The sequence below is a fragment of the Danio rerio genome, chromosome 7 (assembly GCF_052040795.2).
Source record: "Danio rerio strain M-AB ecotype USA chromosome 7, GRCz13ab, whole genome shotgun sequence".
In the NCBI taxonomy this organism is placed as follows: Eukaryota; Metazoa; Chordata; class Actinopteri; order Cypriniformes; family Danionidae; genus Danio; species Danio rerio.
In genome coordinates this window covers 59,180,001-59,200,604 of record NC_141027.1, presented here as the reverse complement: position 1 = coordinate 59,200,604, position 20,604 = coordinate 59,180,001, and the positions used below count along the sequence as shown (strand labels likewise).

Genomic DNA, 20,604 nt, shown 5'->3' with positions numbered 1-20,604 from the left:
TTAGTGTGGAGGATGACAGCCTGCTCTCCAGCTTCTCTTGGAGTAAAGAAAGCACAAGGCTGATCTGGCAAATTTCGGGGGTTTTCTCTGCGAGAGACGCACCGTTCAGTGAATAGACTCCACTTCAGGGCATAGGCGCGCTCGAGGAGGGGGCTCTAGCCCGAGTGACGCTATTAACCACCGCAATCGGTAGGTTACCTAAGTCTTCCTCGCGTCTAAGGACCACACGTGGAGGTTTCAAAGATCGGGGCGAGGGTGCCAGATGGTGCCCTGTCCCTGAGAGAGTAGGTGCTCTCTCAAAGGGATCTGCCAGGGAGGGCCATCAGGAGGAGGGAGAGCTCTGACATCCAGGTGCAGTTGGGCCAGAGGGGCTGAGAGAACCCTCGGTCAGGGAAAAGAACAACTGGCAATGAGCGATCTCGGGGGAAGCAAACAGATCGATCTTGGCTTCCCGAATCACGCCCATATCAGCTGAACAGACTCGGGGTGGAGTCTCCATTCTCCAGGACATACGGCTGCCGTGAGAGCACATCGGCTGCATAGTTGAGCTGAGACATCGGCTGCACGGTTGAGCTGAGACATGCGGTGAGAGCGAAAACCCCCCATGCGGTTGATATCCGCCACTGCTGCCGTGCTGTCTGTCCTGACCAGCACGTGCTGCTGCTCCAGCACTGGAAAAAAATGGTGGAGAGCGAGGAACACTGCCAACAGCTCCAGGCGATTGATATTCCAATGGAACTGGGTTCCTTTCCACAGGCCCGCAGCTGCATGCCCGCAGCCCACAGCCCCCCAGCCCGTGTTGGAAGCATCTGTTGAAACAACAACATGACTGAATGCCTGTCGTAGAGGCACTCCGGCTTGTAGGAACGAGGGGTCGATCCAAGGGCTGAGGGTGCGGCGACACAGCGCAGTAACAGTGACTCGGTGTGCGCGTGCATGCCATGCGCATCTGGGGACTCGATCGTGAAGCCAGTGCTGGAGTGGTCTCATATGGAGTAATTCGAACGGCATGACAGCGGCTGCAGATGACATATGCCCCAGGAGCCTCTGAAATAATTTCTGTGGGACTACTATTTTGCTGTCGATCTCTCTCAGACAGTTCAGCATCAGCTAAGCGCGCTCTCCAGAGATGCGTGCTATCATAGTGACTGAGTCCAGCTCCAGCCCAAGAAAAGAGATCCTCTGCACGGGGGCGAGTTTGCTCTTTTCTCGGTTGACCTGAAACCCCAATAGGTGGAGGTGCCGGAGCACCTTATCTCTGTGCATAATCAATTGCTCCCAAGAGTGGGCTAAAAATCTGCCAGTCATCGAGATAATTGAGTATGCGGATGCCCGTGAGCCGAAGGGGCGCTAAGGCACCCTCCGCGAGCTTGGTGAGGACCCGCGGAGACAGAAAGAGCCCGAAGGGGAGGACTTTGTATTGCCAAGCTCGACCTTCAAACGGAATCCACAGAAACTGATGGTGGCGAGGAAGAATGGAGACTTGGAAATACGCGTCCTTCAGGTCTATTGCTGCACACCAATCCAGAGGACAAACGCACCGGAGGATGCGCTTCTGCATGAGCATTCTTAACGGCAGCTTGTGCAGACAGCGGTTCAAAATGAGCAGATCTAGGATTGGCCGTGACCCACAGCTCTTTTTGGGCTGTAAAACCCTCTCTCCATCTCGGCTGGAGGGACCGGCTCGATTGCATCCTTCGCCAGGAGGACAGCTATCTCCTCTCGCAAGACGGGCGGACAGGGGGCTGACTCTGGTGAATACACACCCGTGAACTTGATGGGCCGTTTCGCGAACTGAATCGCATAGCCGAGTCTGATTGTGCGTATGAGCCACCGCGAAGGGCTGGCTATGCTAACCAGGCAGGCAGGGCTCTCGCTAAAGGACTCATTGCTACAATTGCTGATGTACCAGCTGTGGGGCAGCGCGAAGTGGGTGTGCTGATCCGGGAAGCGTGAGGGTCCCGCGGAAGAGCTGGAGGCGACAGATTTGTTCTCACACTGCACCCAAACTCCGGAGGGGAGGCTCGAGGGGTGGGAGAAAGGAGACCATCCTCCCAGCACTCGTGAGCCACTGGCGAAATGCACCGGACCTGCGAGCTATACGCATTTCGTCCCAGACTGGCAGATTTCGGGCTGTCACATCCGGGGAAGTGGAAAAGTGCTCTTTCATTGATGTCTTCATGGCAGTAAAAAGTGTCGTTGGAAATGGGGCCCCGCTCTCCAGTGGGGAAAGAGCAAGTTCCCTCTTCTCCAAATGACCTGTCCCAGGGAAGCTTCGCAGTGAGTCAAGAAAGCGGACTTTGTCGACTTCGTGCATATCAGCCAAGTTTAGCCAGAGGTGGCGCTCCTGGATCACTAATGTGGACATCGTCCTCCCCAATGCACACGCAGCGGACTTAGTGGTCCTAAGAGCATAGTCGGATGCGGTGCGAAGCTCACAAGCCTGGGTTGAACCCACCCTCTGAGACCTGAGGAATCGCCACATACCTCCTGGCTGCTCCACCGTCAAGAATGGTGAGGGCGGAGAGACACGCAAGACGGGCAGAAAAAAGTGCCCTCCAAGACTGCGTGAGCCTACTGTGCAAGAAGGGGACAAGAGGCTTCGAAGGCTTAGCCCTCTGGTCCTCTACGTAGCACCCCTCTAGTCGGTCCGGCCGCGGAGCTGGGGGATAAACCATCTCCAACCCACGGCCGATGCAGCCCGGGAAAGCACGGCTAACATGTCCGTTTCAGGATCCGTTTTGACAGTGCTCACCTGCCCGAGGGGGGCGAGCGGGCTTGGATTCCCGTAGGACAATGAAAGCCCACCCTCCGATGCATCTGTGGACGTCTGGTCCCCCCTGTCATCAAACGTAAGGGCTACCATCTGTTTAGATGGATCGCTTCCTCCGCTCAAAGCTTAGATGGAGCGCTTGGAGGAGCGGGAGGTCCGCGGGCCCGGAGGCAACGGATTATCTCCCACTGGAACCCTCAAATCTGCCCGAGTGCCCGCTGCAGTGCAGGGGACAGCTGGGGTGGTTTGCCCTTTTGCAAAGGTTAGCCGCGATCTTAACTGCGCAACAGTCATGGCATCGCAATGACGACATGAACTGCCCGCGAGCACTGTATTAACATGCTGGACCCCCAGACATGCAACGCAGTGCCCATGCCCATCATCTGGTGATATGAAACCACCGCATTCAGAAACGCACGGTCTGAGCGCCATCCTGAAAAGGACGTGCTGCACGACTATGTTGCTCTTTTTATGAAGTTGCAACTTTATACGCACCGCTCTGGAGGACCGGACCCAAAGAACGCCAGGCAAGGGAGAAACCCAGCTCGACCGTCTGCCGCTGCGTGTACACACTCTGGACCGGAGAATACTCTCGTTTGCTCAAAATCACTGAATCACAGCAGGAGGAACCCCCATCGACACTCTCAGAAGGCTGTAATAGTCTCTGAAGCGAAAAGGATGGCGTTTCCTTACTTTCCCTGTGCTTATATGTGGAGATAATTGCCAATAAGGCACACGTGCGCAAGCTTATGCTGCCAACTCATTTGGCATTTCATTGGCTGTTATATACTCTTTCAGACGATTGGCTTTCTGAAACGAAATCCCCATTTGTGGATTAAATAAATCCACTGATAGCATTAAAGTTCCCCATCCAAAGGGGAACCCAGTTGACAAGAAATTCACTGACATCCCTCCATGCTACTCTTGGTTCAATGTTGTCGTCTGTTCCAAGAGAGATTAGCTTTCTACTTATAGACCATTATTTCTCAATCCTGGTCTTCCCACCCCACAGATCTGCATATTTTGCATGCCTCTCTTATTTAACCCAACTGATTTAGATAACCAGCTTGTAAAAAAAAGAAAAAAAAAACTGAATGAATTCTTCCTTTGCCCCTTAGCCTTTATTACACTCTATTGGAGCACAAGAACCTTTATTTTCATTTGAAACATTTGTTCATGGATTTAAAAAACAGCATTGTCTGCTGCATCTTTACTAGAGAAGCATGAAGCGAGACATAATATACTTACATAAATAATTATAGTATAAATTCACATATCACACACTAAAATGTCGTTTAAATGAAACATATATATACTCTCTTCAAACTGAAATATTGGTGGAAAATCCTTTAGAGTCCATTTTTGCAGGGCACTTGTAATTAGAACTTGAATTAGAACAAACAGCTGATGTGATAAGAAAAACATACAAAGGGTGAAGTGCGGTGGGACACAAGGATTGGGATTAGGAAACACTGTTATAAACAATGGTACTGTGCCATGAATCTCCCCCCTGGTTAAGTACCCAGTGGTGGAGATTATCCTTCCACCATTCCTAAGCTAAAGCCAATGGAGGGGTACATTCAAGAAATACAACCAACAATTACTTCCCCTGCTGCTTTTAGCTTTTTATTAATGGCAAAGAAGGATCTGAATTTGAGGCCTTTTTCTGATTACTGGCCTCTCAGCAAAATCATCTTAAGTTCCACTGTCCCTTTCCTCTTGTCTCACTCACCATGCATGGATGCCATGGAATGTACAGAGCTCATATTCAACCATGTTTTCAGATATTTCTGAATCCCATAAAATTTTGTCTCCTATAGTGAACCCCATTTCATCTAAAAGGTTTGTAAAGCATTCAAGTTATTAAATTTTCAACATAACATCCACAGGTAAGTGTGCAGATGAAAAGGAAAATTTAGGATATTGCAAGCTGCTTTAAATCATCTACTTTATTCACCTGGACTCCTGGAGCTCTTAATTCAAGCCCTATCACTCACCTGCCACTTTCTTGTACATTAAGCCTGGCACTGATAAATTGCCCCGTTACCTGCTGTGGATAACAAAAAGGGAGTGTACTCCATCCACAGCACTCTATGGGCCAGTAGGGCAAACTGGAGTATCTTGTAGACTGGGAAGGCTATGGCCCAAATGAGTGTGAGATCACAAAACGGACATCCTCTGCCTTCCAAAAAAATCTTCCTGACAAGTCAGTTCTACATTGTAGGGGTTGTCAACTTTTTATGTGCAGTCCATGGAAAAATGGCTAGATTCTTTAGAACCACCAGGCTCCCCCCTGCCCCAATCCTGGACTACTAACGTTCATCACCTGACTCTAATCATGCTGCATCACAAATAAGTCACACAACACACTCCTTGTCTTGTCTTGACTCTGAAAGAACAGGTAATCAGAATCCCTTCTACTTACCTGGTCACGGTCCTGTTTCCTGTTTCCTGTTCTTTGTTCTCCTAGTGTTCTCTGCTTTAACTTCTAATTTGTCCACAATAATATTAATTTGGCTCATAGATTAAACAGTTTTCACACTGCATAACAATTTGGGGTAGCATTCAGTTGCTGCTGTGTTGTCATTATGAATCAATGACAGGATGTTACACGTTATATGGTTTCAATTACAAGAAGAATAGGCCACAACTTTGTCTAGCTCACATACCATTTCACAATCAGTTGCACGTGAAAAGTGATAAGGAAATAATGCAAGGTCACACGTGAGGTCCGGGTTCTCGCGAAAGATTGGAAATGGTGCCTCATTGTATTTCAGACGTAGCATCAAAATGACATGGATGCTCCTGTTAAAGTTTTGTCCATGATTTCCTGGGTCCAAAATGAGAAAAAAGGAGCCTGTGTCAGGGCCGAATATTAAAACGTACTATCATAAACTATTATAGATTATAGTTTGTATTATATTTGTCACAGAGACAAACTCTGTGATTCCCTCCTCTAACCAGCAGAGGGCACCATCACCTCATTATTAACTGAAAGTTCCCTCACTACATTTCCCATCTACCCCATGTCAGTTTGATTACAGGCCCAGCTGAATTCACTCCGCCATCTATTTAAGCAGACTGATTTGTTTCATTCTTTGCAAAGTCTTGTTTGCTACCAGTTGACATTTCTGAGCGTTTATACTCTACTTTGATTTTCCTGTTGTGACCTTGCCTGTTTACCGTCTACGATTCCTTGCTGCCAGCCCTGACCATTTGCCTGTTTATGACCACGATTCTGTTACTCTGCTGATTGTTTGATTACTGTGATTATAATAAACTGCACGATGGATCCCAATCTCGGTGACGATTCATTACAATATTATAGATTATAGTTCCTGATATTGTGGTTATTTCTCCCTGAAACTCCCAACTGCGCTTTTTGATTGGCTATAAGTCATACTTGCTAATGTTTTTCACTTAGAACACTTTTTACACAATAGGATTTTGAATCCCCAACAGGTCCAGATATTTAGTTTTCGATTTTTTGAAAATTCACACTGCGTGATTGTCACTCATGTGAATGAGCACAGATTTGTCTTAGATTTTAACCACAGGGAACCATCATCAAATTACATGGTTTCTCTTATCATTCTTATGACACTCAGCTCTATATTTCATTTCATCCAGATGGCCCAATGATAGCTGCGAGGATCTCGCACTGCCTAAAGGATGTCTCAGCTTGCATGAAAGATCATTACCTACAACTTAATCTGGCAAAAACTAAACTTTTCGTCTTCCCTGCGACTCACTCAACAATTTCTTAATCCAACTGGAATCATCTATATGTTATTTAGGAAAGAATGTTATAGTAATTCTGGATGATCACCTGTCCTTCAAAAAGCACATTGCTGGATACCTAAATCATTCTTTTCAACATCAAACCAGACACTTCTTCACAGATCATGCTTCATGACTTTTTGTCCAAGCTCTTGTCATTTTAAGGCTGGACTGTTGGATTTTCTTCAAGATGGACTCTCTTAACCTCTACAAATGATTCAGAATGCTGCAGCTTGTCTGGTCTTCAATCAGCCCAAGAGACCTCATGTAACACCTTTCTTTATCTCTCTGTGTTGGGTACCGGTCAATGCTTGCATCAAGTTCAAATCATTGATGCTTGTATACAGAACAGCCACTAGCACTGCACCCTCTTACTTCCACTTGCTCCTGAAGGTCTGCATCCCTTCCAGGAGAGTGAGCTCCGTCTTCTGGTACCATCACAGAGAGGTTATAAGTCACTTTCCAAAACCTTTTCAGAATCAGAATCAGAATCTTTATTGTCATTGTACAAAATACAACGAAATTTACATTTGCCCTTCCCTTCAGTGCAGTCCTATTTATCTAAAACAACAACAATAATTAAAAAGAGATAAAAATATAAAATCAAATGAAGAGTTACAATACAATATTAAAAGTGCGTATGATGTGCATATAAAGTGGCAAGTGCATTTCCAAGCAGCTTTTCAAATTTAAAAGTTAATAAAATGTGAGCCAGGAAGGCATACAATTTAATGTCCAAGTGTATAAAGTGGCAAGTGCATATCCTAGCAGCAAATTAAAAAGATTAAAATTATTTTGGCCAGAAACACCCTCAATTTAATGTCCATTCATTATTGCAACAGCCGTTGGATATGTACTATTTTTTAGTCTGTTTGTTTTGGCTTTTATGGTTCTATATCGTCTCCCTGAAGGTAACATTTGAAATAGGTGGTATTCTGGATGAGACGAGTCCTTCAGGATCCTGCATGCTTTGCTGTAGCAGCGGGCCTTAAACAACTCCTCTAAGGAGGGAAGAGTGCAGCCGATGATGTTGTGCGCTGTATTGACAACCCTTTGGAGAGCAGCTTTTTCCTGGGCAGTGGAACTGGCATACCACACTGGGATGCAATACGTCAGCACACTTTCAAAAGTGCATCTGTAAAAGGACACTAGCAGTTCTTGGGCCAAGTTGTTATTTTTTAACACCCTTAGAAAATGGAGTCGCTGCTGTGCCTTTTTGACCAGTGCAATAGTGTTGGTTTTCTATGATATGTTTTGATCCAGATGCAGGCCCAGATACTTGAAATTACTGACAATCTCCACACAGTCCCCATGCATATGTATGGGCAGAGTATCTGGTCTGTTCCTCCTAAAATCTACTATGATTTCCTTTGTTTTTAAGGTATTGAGGGCCAAGTTATTATCAGTGCACCATAAAGCCAGTTGGTTTACTTCATCTCTGTATGCGGTCTCATCTCCATTTGTGATGAGCCCAACCACTGCAATATCTTCTGCAAATTTCAGGATAGTATTACTTGAATGGAAAGGAGTGCAGTCATGTGTATAAAGAGTGTACAGTAAGGGACTCAGCACACATCCCTGTGGGGAGCCTGTGCTAAGGCTGAGTGCTGAAGAGACGTGGCGCTCTACCTTGACTCTCTGTGAACGGTTACTGAGGACATCTTGAATCCAGAGGCAAATGGAGAAAGGAAAGCCGAGATGATTTAGTTTAGAGACCAATGTTCCTCACTGGTGGAATGATCTTGCCATTCCCACTTAGATTCACTAGTATCATTGAAATGACAACTAAAACCCCATCTCTTCTGCGATCACCTGAACTCCTGTGACCGAAAACAGGACCCCCTCTTCTCTCCCCCTCACTGCACCACATGACAACCTTAAAATATTATGCAGTTCTGAGAGTGGCTAACATGAGTGGGCTTGACAAACCAGCTGTAGACTTTTTCATCTCTCTGACACTTCACCCCACACTTGCATTTTGCACATCTGTCTCTTCTTGTTGAATGGCTGAATGCCTCTTTGATTTTAAGTCGTTAAATGACTTAATGCAAATTTTCTACTCAAATTTGGATTGAAACTACTGAGCATTTTTAAATGCATATATTGGCATTTCTGTGTGGAGTTTGCATGTTCTCCCTGTGTTAGCGTGGGTTTCCTCCTGGTGCTCCCGTTTCCCCCACAAGTCCAAAGACGTGGTATAAGTGAACTGGGTAAGCTAAATTGGCCATAGTGTACTTTATGTGTATGTTTCACAGTTATTGATAAAGGGACTAAACTGAAAAGAAAATGAATGAATGAATGAATGAATGAATGAATGAATGAAATTGGTCGCAGTGTGTGAATGTGCAGTGTTTTCCATCACTGAGGGTTGTACTTTCAGTGATGTGTTACAATTAGTAGGGCATCTGCTTTGTAAAACTTATGCCAGAGTGACTAGATTTATTCAGGTGTGGCAACCCCTGATAAGGCAGAGACTAAACCGAAGGAAAATTTGTAAGTGAGAGATTGAGGAAGGAACCAGGACATATTTGTTTCTAATTTGTGATTATTATTATTTGTATTTATTTATTTGCCAATCTAAAACACCTAAGCATTTAGCTAATTTGTCTCTTACATAAATATAGTTTTGGAATGTGAGTGATTAATGGAATGTATCAAATTTAGGTAAAATATATTATTTGTATTCTGCTATTAATTTATATTATGCTTACATATTTATTTACTTAGTTAGTTAGACAGTTATTTTGTACATTATTCTGAATGAACTGTTTCTGGAAATAGTAAGTCTAACGTCATTGTATGACCAGAATACCAACTTGTGCAGGTGTTCTAGGAAATTTCATTAAGGCTGTTGTCTCTCCTGAGACTTGCAGATGTCACACTGCGCACACAGTAGATGTTTATTTCACATACACTAAAAACATGTTTTTATATTCTGTATGTAACTGTGTGTGTGTGTGTGTGTGTGTGTGTGTGTGTGTGTGTGTGTGTGTGTGTGTGTGTGTGTGCGCGCAGTCTGACAGTACGATCTTATAAGGAGGAAAGCATTACGGCGACAATCTCAGAAAAACAAGAGGAGGACGCCACGAATCAGATGTGAGTTGTGTTTTATATTTTACACTTTAACTTAAAGTTTTATTACATTACATTCGCTTTTAAGGATTTTTAAAGGGCTAATGAAAGGGTCTTTTTTATTTTATGCTTCTTCAACTTATAATTTTCTTTTTAAATTTTGTATCATAAAATGCACATTCAGAAAGCACTGGTCATGTGTTCATCATGTGTAACAGTCACTGGCTGTACCGGTGCTCAATAAAAATGAGGAAATCACAGATATGCTGTTCCAAATTAGCGTTGGGACTTGGGAACGCTATATTGTTAGACTGCCCGCTCCCATTCAAATTACATCAGAGTTACCAACTGCTCCAGCATTTTATTCAGAAATTTATTACCGCTCCGCAAAAAATCTGGTCAGGTCCCACGACTCCCAAAGTACAGCCACGGAAATGCAGACCTCTACTAGGAATTAATTATTTAAAAATAAATAAATAAAACAGAACCATTCTGTCATCTTATCATGCCTTGTTATGCCACACATATACATTTGAAACAATAAACTTGTGTGCGCAAAAGACGCAGTATGTGAACAGCCCCTGAAGCAGTTTGTTGGTGTGTTACCATGATTATATCCCACCACAGTGACAGTCTATTCTGCCCAATCAGGTTTAACTTAGTTAATTTCTACAGATTTTACAGTGTGTCTTTCACAGTAAATGCTGCTAACTTGCATGCTTCAGGTTATATCAATTTTTTGACTACATGGTCTTGAGAATAAGTTTTTTAAATCTGGTAAATGTTAGTTTAGGCTATGGCCATGGATTTTATGTTGATGTATGGTATTTCTAAGTGTAGTAATAGGGAATTTTTGTACAATGTAAACTGAATAAAATAAAAAAAAGTGACCTAGAAACGAACCAATGGTTTTGTGAACCATTCCACTTCTAGTGAGCACTGATGTAAACCATGGATAATTAGACTTAATCCCATCTGTTAAACATGTGAACACAATGGCCAATCAGCAATGTGGCCAAATTACTATCTGTTAACATTTCAGAAAATTTAGTCCAGGGTTTCATGACCCCTTAAAAGTAACAGTTGTGGAAAATAATGGAAATAGTGACGATTGCTTAAGAATGATTGTTTGAAAAAAAACAAACATTTTCCATCACCCAGGACTAACATATTATTTCTGAGATTGGTTTCAATCAAGGTTTTGTGACCACAAAAGCACAACAGAACTAAAATGTTCAACTGCAAGCATTAGCTCTGTTATAAAAGCTGAGCCAAATAATTTGTAGGTAAGATATAAAGTAGCCTACACATAATATAGAGGTGGGATGTTTTTAGCTTTTAGACTAAATGTAAAACAAACTAAAACACAATATTAACAACACTGAATATATTGATCTTAAGAAGAATTAAGAACAATTAAGAATTGACAATTGAGTAGTAAAAAATGTATTGCTCTATGCCCCCAGAACAATCTTCATAACTGATGATGTTTGCAAGCTTTGAATAACTCTTTAAATATCTTTTATTATCATTGTTGTTAATATTATCATAGTTAACAGATTTTTCATTTGTTTATTTATGGCTTTTTTGATGAATATATCACTACCAGTGGAATTGTGGGTAAGAAAGTGGTTTATCAGATGCAAAGTAGCAACATTTTTATTTTGTTGACAAATAATAAAGCTGCTATATTTGTGTGGATCTGAGCAACACCCTTAATTTAATCCTTTTTAATTATATTCAGAAAATTCATTAGCCATAACTAACTTTTCCTACCCTGTTTGGTGAGTACTCATACTGTGCGGTCAACAAATTAATGAAAAAGTTTTGAGAGTGTTACTTTTATGTTTTTAAAAGACTATAAAATAAAACTGTAATGTTTTGTTACATTTAAAGCATGTTGCAAACTTTAGAATTTTAACTACCTTTGTTTTAGAGTATATAGTCCTTAGTTTGCATATAAACAGATCCTAACCAGACGGGTGCGTTACCATATGATTATTAAGATTAAATAATGTTTTCCCTTATATCGCCTCTTCTCTAGACCTCAGCTCACTTTGGAAGAGGTGCAAGCATGGGGAGAGTCATTTGAGAGGTTAATAAAAAGTCCACAAGGCCGATTGCACCTACAACAGTTTCTTAAGTCTGAATTTAGTGAAGAGAACCTGATGTTCTGGCTCTCCTGTGAGGATCTAAAGAAAGAGACCAATAAAACCACGGTAGAGCAAACTGTGAAAAAAATATATGAGGACTACGTCTCTGTATTGTCAACTAAAGAGGTATGCATAACGATTTACACATTGTAACATTACGCATTTAATTTTTGATCACAAAATTGTTGCAAACGTTGTCTCTATTGTGTACATAGATCATTGTTTGCTCACCTCTTTCCAAAAATCTTGGAGTCGGCACTAAGTTGGCAGTCATCTGAAGTTTGTATAGCAGGGGTCTTAAACTCAAATTGGCTGGGGGCCATTTCAGTGACTGACAATTCATAAGAAGGCCATTTTAATATTCAAACACATGACAAAAGTGGAAACCTGATGTAATTGACGCATCTTAGGCAAACCGACATGATGTTTAAATTACACCCGGAAAGTATTCATAGCGCTTGACTTTTTCCACATGGATTGACTTTTTCAAAAATGGATTAAATTCATTTATTTTCTCAAACTTCTGCACACAATACCCCGTTGTGACAATGTGAAAAAAAAGATTTTTGAAATTGTTGAAAATGTATTAAACCCCCCATCTCTCTCCCCCCCCCCCCACCCCCTTAAAAATCACATGTACATAAGTATTCACAGCCTTTGCTCAATACTTTGTTGATGCACCTTTGGGAGCAATTACAGCCTCAAGTCTTTTTGAATATGATGGCACAAGCTTGGCACACCTTTCTTAGAGATTTTTTGCCCATTCCTCTTTGCAATACCTTTTAAGCTCTATCAGGTTGGATGGGAAGCGACGGTGTACAGACATTTTCAGACTTCTATAGAGAAGTTCAATAGGATTTAGGTCTGGGCTCTGGCTGGGCCACTCAAGGACATTCACAAGTTGTTGTAAAGCCACTCCATTGATATTTGGGCAGTGTGCTTTGGGTCATTATCCTGCTAGAAGAGAGTCCTTAAGATGCCTTTAGGCAAATTCCAGGCAGGCAGTGGCTTCCGTCTGGTCACTCTACCATACAGACCTGATTGGTAGATTGCAGAATCTTTTGTAAGATTCCCCTCTCTCCACAGAAGAACGCTGAAGCTCAGACAGAGTGACCATTGAGTCCTGGTGGTTCCAAACATCTTCCACTTACGGATTATGGAGGCCACTGTGCTCACTGGAACTTTCAGAGTCTCAGAACTTTTTCTGTAACCTTCCCTAGCCTTGCGCCTCTAGACAATACTGTCTCGGAGGTCTACAGACAGTTCCTTTGTCTTCATGCTATGTTTGTGCTTTGACATGCACTGTCAACCCTGGGACCTTATTTAGAGAGGTGTATGCCTTGTATGCCTTCAAATCACGTCCAATCAACCAAATTTACCACAGGTTAACTCCAATTAAGCTGCTGAAACATGAATGATCAGTGGAAACAGAATTTACCTGAGCTCATCTTAGAACTTCACAGCAAAAGCCTGTGAATACTTATGTACATGTGATTTTTCATTTTTTTTTTTTTTTAATAAATTTGCAACAATTTCATAATATCTTTTTTTTTACATTGTCATTATGGGGTATTGTAGGTAAACTTTAAGTGAATAAATAAATTCTAATATTTTGGAATAAGGCTGTAACAAAAAAAAAGGGGAAAAAAGTGAAGCACTGAATACTTTCTGGATGCACTGTATATTTCAAGCGTTACTTGTCACTAGCAATAATGCAAATTAACATGTTTTTTTTTTTTGCATCACACAGCTGCTGAAATTTGTGGCTTTTGTGTGTGACGGCGCATTAGACATACTCATTCTTTCACAAAGTATATGCAGTCAAAACTCCAGCTTTTTGTTTTTTGTATATTTTGAGGAGGAGTTTAAATGCTACAAAAATTCTACAAATAATAGGCATAATAATTGGTGTTATTATTCTGTCCCAACCAATTGTTGTTTCAAGAGTTCACACTTAGATAATGCTTGACTATTTAAGCAAGTTTGGCATGCTGTCCCGGGAGAGAACCCTGAGCTCGGTGATAGATGACCTCAAGGCTCCCGCCTGGTCAATAAGCATTAGGAGGTAGTTCGGAGGTAGTTCTCGATATGCTGGATATTTATATTGAATTTAGAGTGATCCGAATGGCTAGTTAGTGATTAGTGATAGGGATCGGCTGTAGTCAATTCTATCACGTGCTCCTCTCGATATTACTTTAAGAAACTTCACTTAACTGAAAATTTAAAGGGCCATGAAACCCCCTCGTTTCAGCAGGGTGTTTTCACACCTCTACTTTGGAAAAAGTCAGAAAAGTGGGCGTGTCCAGCTCTGTTTAGGGGGGAGTGTCGGAGGAACTAAAGTGGGAGGGTGTGGGAGTGTTTATTTGGGCACGCGCGAGTTTCAGAGTCAAAATACACACACAGGAGAAAGTGATGGTGTTTAACCTACATGGACATCTGTAGTCGAATTATTTGCCAAATTATTAAATGTTGGACTTTAACTGCAGTTTGGCTCTTTGATTCAGGGAATTCATTCATGCCCCTCGCGACAAACAAGATATTTGATTCGAGGATCTGCTCTAAGCGTGTATTTTTCATGCAATGTTTGATACCGCACGGCGAATGAGAGAAAAAAACCCTCCGCATTTCCCGGAAACTTAGATGCACACGGCAGGTAGCGTCAGAAAGCCGCGTGTGTTATTCCGGTCACAAAATGCGGTAAAAACCTTACACGAGGTTAAAGTTTGGTTGTGGTGCTAACATGTTTACACTCGGTGCAATAGTTAACTTAGTTCGATACGAACAAACTGAATAAACAAAGAGCACTGGTAAAAACTCACTTACCAAATCTGTAGAGACAGGACAATCACCAGCAACAAGAGCCGCGTCTTTATGAAGAGAATACTACAAGCGAATCCGGATCTCAGCGTTTGCTGATGAGAACAGCTCTTAGGTAAACAATGTTCCTCCTTAGACACTTAAGTTATTGTTGTCGAGCGTCGTGTACACTGTTAATCCACACGTGACTCCAGATGAGCTCTCACAGAGAGAAAATGAAAACAAAACTTAACGGCAGCAAACTATAAAAGCAACACTTCACGCTTGTTTTGCCAACACAACGTGGCGTCTCTGTCGTGTAAACAGGGTGACACTAATGAATATTAATGAAGTTGCACAATAGAGCGCGCTGATTGGTTTGAACCAAGCCTTACTAATGCATTAATGCATCACACTGTAAGACGTAATAAGACACACTCTGGCACAGACATCCAGTCTGCACACTGGAATACAACGCTATTATGTCATGACCGTGACGCAGCTTCAAAAACTCGTTTCAAACCAGAAGTACGAATTTGCTTGAAATAACGCAAATACAACCAATTTACACTTTTTAGTGAAATATAGGTGTCTTAATAGTGTTTTTACCAGTGTGGGACACATATACGACTGTCAACAGCTCAAAAAATGTGTTTTGGTGTTTCGTGACCCTTTAACAGATTGTGTAAGAACATGAGAAAGCAGATTGGGTTAGTGACTTTACAGACGATTGTTCTTTCTTAATTAAAGAAATCTTTCTTTTTTTAAAACTACAACAAAGAAGTGTGTATATATTCACATTTACATTTACATAAGTTTTTCGCAGTGGCTTTGGTGCATTTCTCACTACACTATTTACATTTGCACAACAGTTAATGCAAATCTCAAAACAATTAGCAGAACTTCAAAAACTAGTTGATAACCTGCAAAAGCGTGTCACTTGCTCAAAATGGACAGCTCATTCCACAAAAGCAATTCATGTATTCATGTCAATGACAGTGTCATCAAGATTAAAAGTCCTGACACCATTGTTTATGAACAAGATAGTCAAATGGCTTTGTCATGTTTTCATTAGGAGTTTACTCTTAATACTCTCTAAATCCTTTCTAATGCAAAAAAGTCAGATTTTTGTGACACTTCCAGAAAATGCTCAAGACAGGATATACTATTTGCACAGCTATACAGTAAAGTTAGACATCACTGTATTTAGTAAGGTATTTAAGTACAAGACACTGAATATGTATGTTTCACATGTTTACTGCATTTGGTCTTTGCAATTCTAATGTATTAACAGCATTGTGCAAAAGAATAAATACACCTTTATCTACAACAAATATAAACTTCCTTTGGGTAGAGCTGTGCACAACTGTAAACAATAATGCAGTACATATTGGAACTGAAACTACAACATATACAGGTCTGTAAATCCTTCATGCACACCCAGACGTTCCACTCTGTCTGTTTTGTAGATGTAGTTTCATCTACATCTCAGCCAATATCATCTCTTGCAATGCAGTGACTAAAGAATCTCTTCGAGTGGCGAATCCAACCTCTGCAGGACTATGCTGTGATGTCATCACATGCCGCATCCATGGCCACTAGCAGGGCCATTTGGGTATGTGGATGCCGGATATATACCTTCCACCTCCAGGAAGAGAAAAAAAATGGATTTAGGAATGGTGAGTAGGGAGTGAGATATTCCACCAGCACCCTATCGTGTGTTGCAAACCCCTGTCTGACAACATCCGAGTGGTGAAAATGCACATTAGGCTTGTTCAGATGATCTCCAGAATTTTGTCCCTGTAAAGAGTGCCTAAAAAAGTCAGCAGATGTTTGTATGGACCAAGACGGGGTATATGGGTGAGGACAGTGTTTTCTGAGATGGTTCCACACAGAGTAAAACTTTCTCCTCATTGACCTGGAACATCAATGGTTGCTCTATGTCCAATGCGATTCCTTCCACATCTTCTACCTTTCGCCAGATTGAAAACCGCCTCATCAATGTATATGAATGTGTGCAGCGGTTCCCCGGCCTCCAGCTCCAGTACACACTTTATTACAGAAGAGAGAGCAAGAAAAAATATAACTTTTCCTGTGTAACATAATACATTTTGGACAACATATTGTACAGTTTACACTGTGAATACACATACAGAACTGTCATGTAAGTGTAGTGCATGACAAAGTAAACAGTTTACAGCACTAAACATTAGAGTATGAATAAAACACATACATGTTTTACCTCTACATACTGGTGACAGATCTCCTTCACTCTATCACTATTCTGTTCAAATGGCACATTGTACAATTGCTTCATGCGCATTTAATTTATCCTGAGCACTCTGTCAACTGTAGCGATTGACACGGATTCAATTTTCCCAAAGATGTTGTCATGCTCTATAACAGCACTTTTTATCTCTCTCAATCTTAGGACATTGGTTGCAGTCACCATTGCACAAATGGCTTCTTCTTGTTGCAGAGTAAAAAGGGGCCCTCTTCCACCTCTGCAATGTTGTCCTGCAATCCTATGTGGTGCAGAGAAAAATGACAGTAAATATGGCAAATCTTTACTGTAAGGGAGCTTTCACACCTGTGAATCACTTCATTTGTTCTGAAACAAGGATTAAAATTGCTACATTGTTGCCGATTGTGCATCACTTTCACACGACAAATTTTCTAAACAGACCAAAAACTAGCTAAAACAAGTCATATGCGAGTAAACTCTCCTCATATGAGTTTCATGGTTGACAGGGTGCACAACGTATTTGAGGGCCGGGAAGGAGACGCATGATTTCCGGGAGATTATCACTCGTTTGCAGGCATCCAGGAGTCTCTTTGCATTTGAGGGAGACTCCCGTAACTTCCAGGAGACTTAGGAGGTCTGGAATGTCTTCCAACCTACTCATAATTCTCTCTTCATACAGCCATATGCCTATAACATATCCATAAAACACTGTGATATAGCCGGGCTCATATCGTATTGCTTTCTCACTACAATCGATCCGCTTATGAGTTTGTTTCAATCGAGCCGAGTCCACCTCATTCAGGCGATCTCGGACAGATTGTTTTGGTGCAGATCCGAGCACGATTGCTGGATTCACATATGCCAAACAAACCACGCTAACTTGGCAAACGAGACAGGTTCTGAAACAAAAGTCTAGGTGTGAAAGCATCCTAAGACTACACCAAATCCATGAAGCAGTAAATCTGTAAGCGTAAATATAAAATGTAAAAAGTTCTTGTCCCACTGCAAGCTTCATGTTTGACACAATGACAGTAGTGCAGTGCAGATTGTTTGCTGAATTACTGTCTATTTATACACACCTGTTCTCCCAACGAAATGTTTAAATAATTTACAGTGGTTCGCCCAACACTTGGCTGCACCCTTCGACCAGCCTCAGCCATTGTGAGGCCATGATTGACATGATACACAAAAAATTCCCAATTTCATTGGGAATTCACCTTTGTTATTGGTCTCTTCTTCCTCTTTCCCTGTTTGTTTCCCTTTCCTCCACACACCCTCACCCCTCTTCCACTTCTGTGTCACAGTATTGTAGAAATGGTACACACTATGCCCTGCTTGGGTCATATATGCTTGTGAAGTGGAGGGTTATGGGATTCAGTTTTGAGTGATTCTAGAGAAGTGGCTTATGATTGGTTGCAACTAATGCTTCACACACCTCTTCTCATCAGTAAAAAAGAAGGTTCACCTGAGAAAAATTATTTAATTTAGAAAACATTTTAAGGAAAAAGAAAAAGATTACATTTTTTAATATAAAATTAGCATGAAAAATTTTGACAACTAGTTCAACATTTTTGTATGTAATGACTCAAGTAATGAGGACTAGTTTTATATGGAATGACTATTCAGCATTCACAAGTTTAGCTTATTTTGACTGACATGACAAAATTATGTTATAAAACAGCAGAGAGTTGTATGAAAGCAATTGAGGCGTGTCCAAAAGCATTTGCAATTTGGAAGGAATGACAAACTACTATGATGTGCATAAATAACTAACTGTTGTGGAGGTTGAAGAGTGCAAATGTAAATAATGTTGTGAAAAATGCAGCAAAGCGACTGAGAAAAACTGTAGCATGTTCAATATAACCAGCACTAAACATTTTACTAATTTACAACCCCAATTAAGCACACCTGAGTCAGCTAAACAAGCTTTATCAAGGTATACTAGAAATTTCCAAAACGATGTGTTGAGGCAAGTTGGAGCTAAACTATGCAGGATCGAGTTTGGGCACCCCTGCTTTAAACCAATGATTTTGTAGCAGAACCACAATGTCTCACCATATACTATGATTATGGCTATCTGTTTTGCATATGTAGGTGAGTCTGGATTCACGCGTACGTGAAGTGATCAACAGGAACATGCTGGAACCCTCATCTTGTACGTTTGATGAGGCACAGCAGCAGATCTACACTCTGATGCAGCGAGACTCCTACCCTCGATATATTAACTCTAGTATGTACACAGACCTCATACAGAGCCTTGAACAGCCCAATGAGTCCTAACATGCATCCAGGAAAGTACACAGGAAAGTACACAAGACACATACTGTATCTGAATATCGCACCATTAACTCTTACTGCAGGACAGATCAGCACATCTTGTGTTAGCACATATCTAAGATTAATCTTCTGTGACTACTTGCTGTTTCATTTATTTTTTAAACAAAGCACTTTGGATTACATTTTACATACATCATAGCATGTTGTTTCTATCACTTACTGAAGTGATTTTTTTAATAGCATTTGGGTGTATTTTACATTATAAAGAAATATATGGTTATAAAGAAATAATGTTATAATAAAGAAAGAGTTGTATCTTTAAAAAGTACATTTTATATATTTTCTGATGACAAACAAATGTTACAACACTCAACAAATAGTCCAGGGTTGTCTGTCAAACTCATGCAGATACAGCAAGAGTTTCAAGCATTAGCTTTCAGTTCCATTTGACTATGCTGCTTTATACTTAAAGGAACACTCCACTTACAAAAAGGCTAATTATTAACTCCCCTATTTTAAACAATTGGATTTTACTATTTTTGAACCAATTCAGCTGTTCTTCAGCTTTGGTGTGAACACTTTTAGCTTAGCTTAGCTTAGCATAGATCATTACATCGGATTAGACCATTAGCATGTCGCTCTAAAATGACCAAAGAGTTTTGATATTTTTTCCATTTAAAGCCTGATTCTTCTGGAGTTGCATCATGCACTAAGAATGCAAAAAATGAAAAGTTGCTATTTTCTATGCTCTTATGATACTGTCTGTGAGTGACTAATGTGAGAGACCTTTGGAGTTAATCTGGACCATGTTTACACTAGCGAATGGATGTACAATACCAGGTGTAAGTAAAATCTTAGATTCAAATGTATGTCATTCAGACTAAAGATTTTGCTTATAGGATATGTTTTACTATATTTGTGTCAGAATGGCAGAACCACAGTTGTGCCTTGCTTCACAGTCTGAGATAGGACCTAAAATAATAATAATGCATAAGGAAGTATCATTAGAAATTGTCTTTTCAATTAGTTCAGCTCTATTATTATTATTATTTATAGTTTAAATGTTAAAAATATATTATAATCTACCAAAGCAAGACAGCTCAACTTGGTCCATCTCTGTGCAGACATATGTATGACTTGATAAATGTTTTTAAATGCAACAACTGTATTTAATACACATGCATATTGTATGAACTGTACAGGCAAATAAAGAGAAGTACCAATAAGATATAAAAGAGTTTGTTTTTAATGTCCCAACTTTGATATGCAGACTGCATGGCTGAAAAATATCTAGACAAATCCAGGTGCAATAAAAGGGTGTTATCAGTTTGTATAACAGACAGTATATAGTTTAAATTTATATAAGGTAAAAACTCAGAGATATCAATTACAATTGTTACTAGTCAAAATTCATCTGATTTCGTTCTAGTACAATTGTAATTGCAGATATGTCTAATTGTCATTCTGAGTAGTGGAATTATAATTATGACAAGTCAAAATATAATTAG

At 40.9% G+C, this 20,604-nt stretch overlaps 2 protein-coding genes across 11 annotated transcripts in view; one reads left to right on the top strand and one right to left on the bottom strand.

Annotated features, from left to right (window-relative positions):
• Nucleotides 1–20,331, top strand: part of LOC147836142 (regulator of G protein signaling 20-like) — a 49,027-nt gene extending 28,696 nt beyond the window's left edge. For both annotated transcript variants that reach the window (XM_087261982.1, XM_087261981.1), the window contains 3 exons: nt 9,569–9,649; nt 11,670–11,904; nt 18,914–20,331. In XM_087261982.1, coding sequence (XP_087118108.1) covers nt 9,569–9,649; nt 11,670–11,904; nt 18,914–19,099 — 502 coding nt within the window. In that variant the 3' untranslated portion in view covers nt 19,100–20,331. The remainder of the gene's footprint in view (nt 1–9,568; nt 9,650–11,669; nt 11,905–18,913) is intronic.
• lypla1 (lysophospholipase 1) overlaps nt 15,640–20,604 on the bottom strand; it is a 16,866-nt gene continuing 11,901 nt past the window's right edge. For 4 of the 9 annotated variants that reach the window (XR_015494737.1, XR_015494735.1, XR_015494736.1 and 1 more), the window contains 2 exons: nt 16,817–17,099; nt 15,640–16,625 (listed from right to left, as the gene is read on the bottom strand). Coding sequence is in view for 4 of the 9 variants with exons in the window: in XM_087259297.1 (XP_087115423.1) it covers nt 16,485–16,625; nt 17,024–17,099 (217 nt within the window). In the remaining 5 variants the exon portion in view is untranslated. Of the gene's footprint in view, nt 17,100–20,604 lie in introns of all 9 variants that reach the window. The other 5 variants (XM_087259297.1, XM_087259298.1, XM_087259301.1 and 2 more) reach the window with 3 other exon arrangements.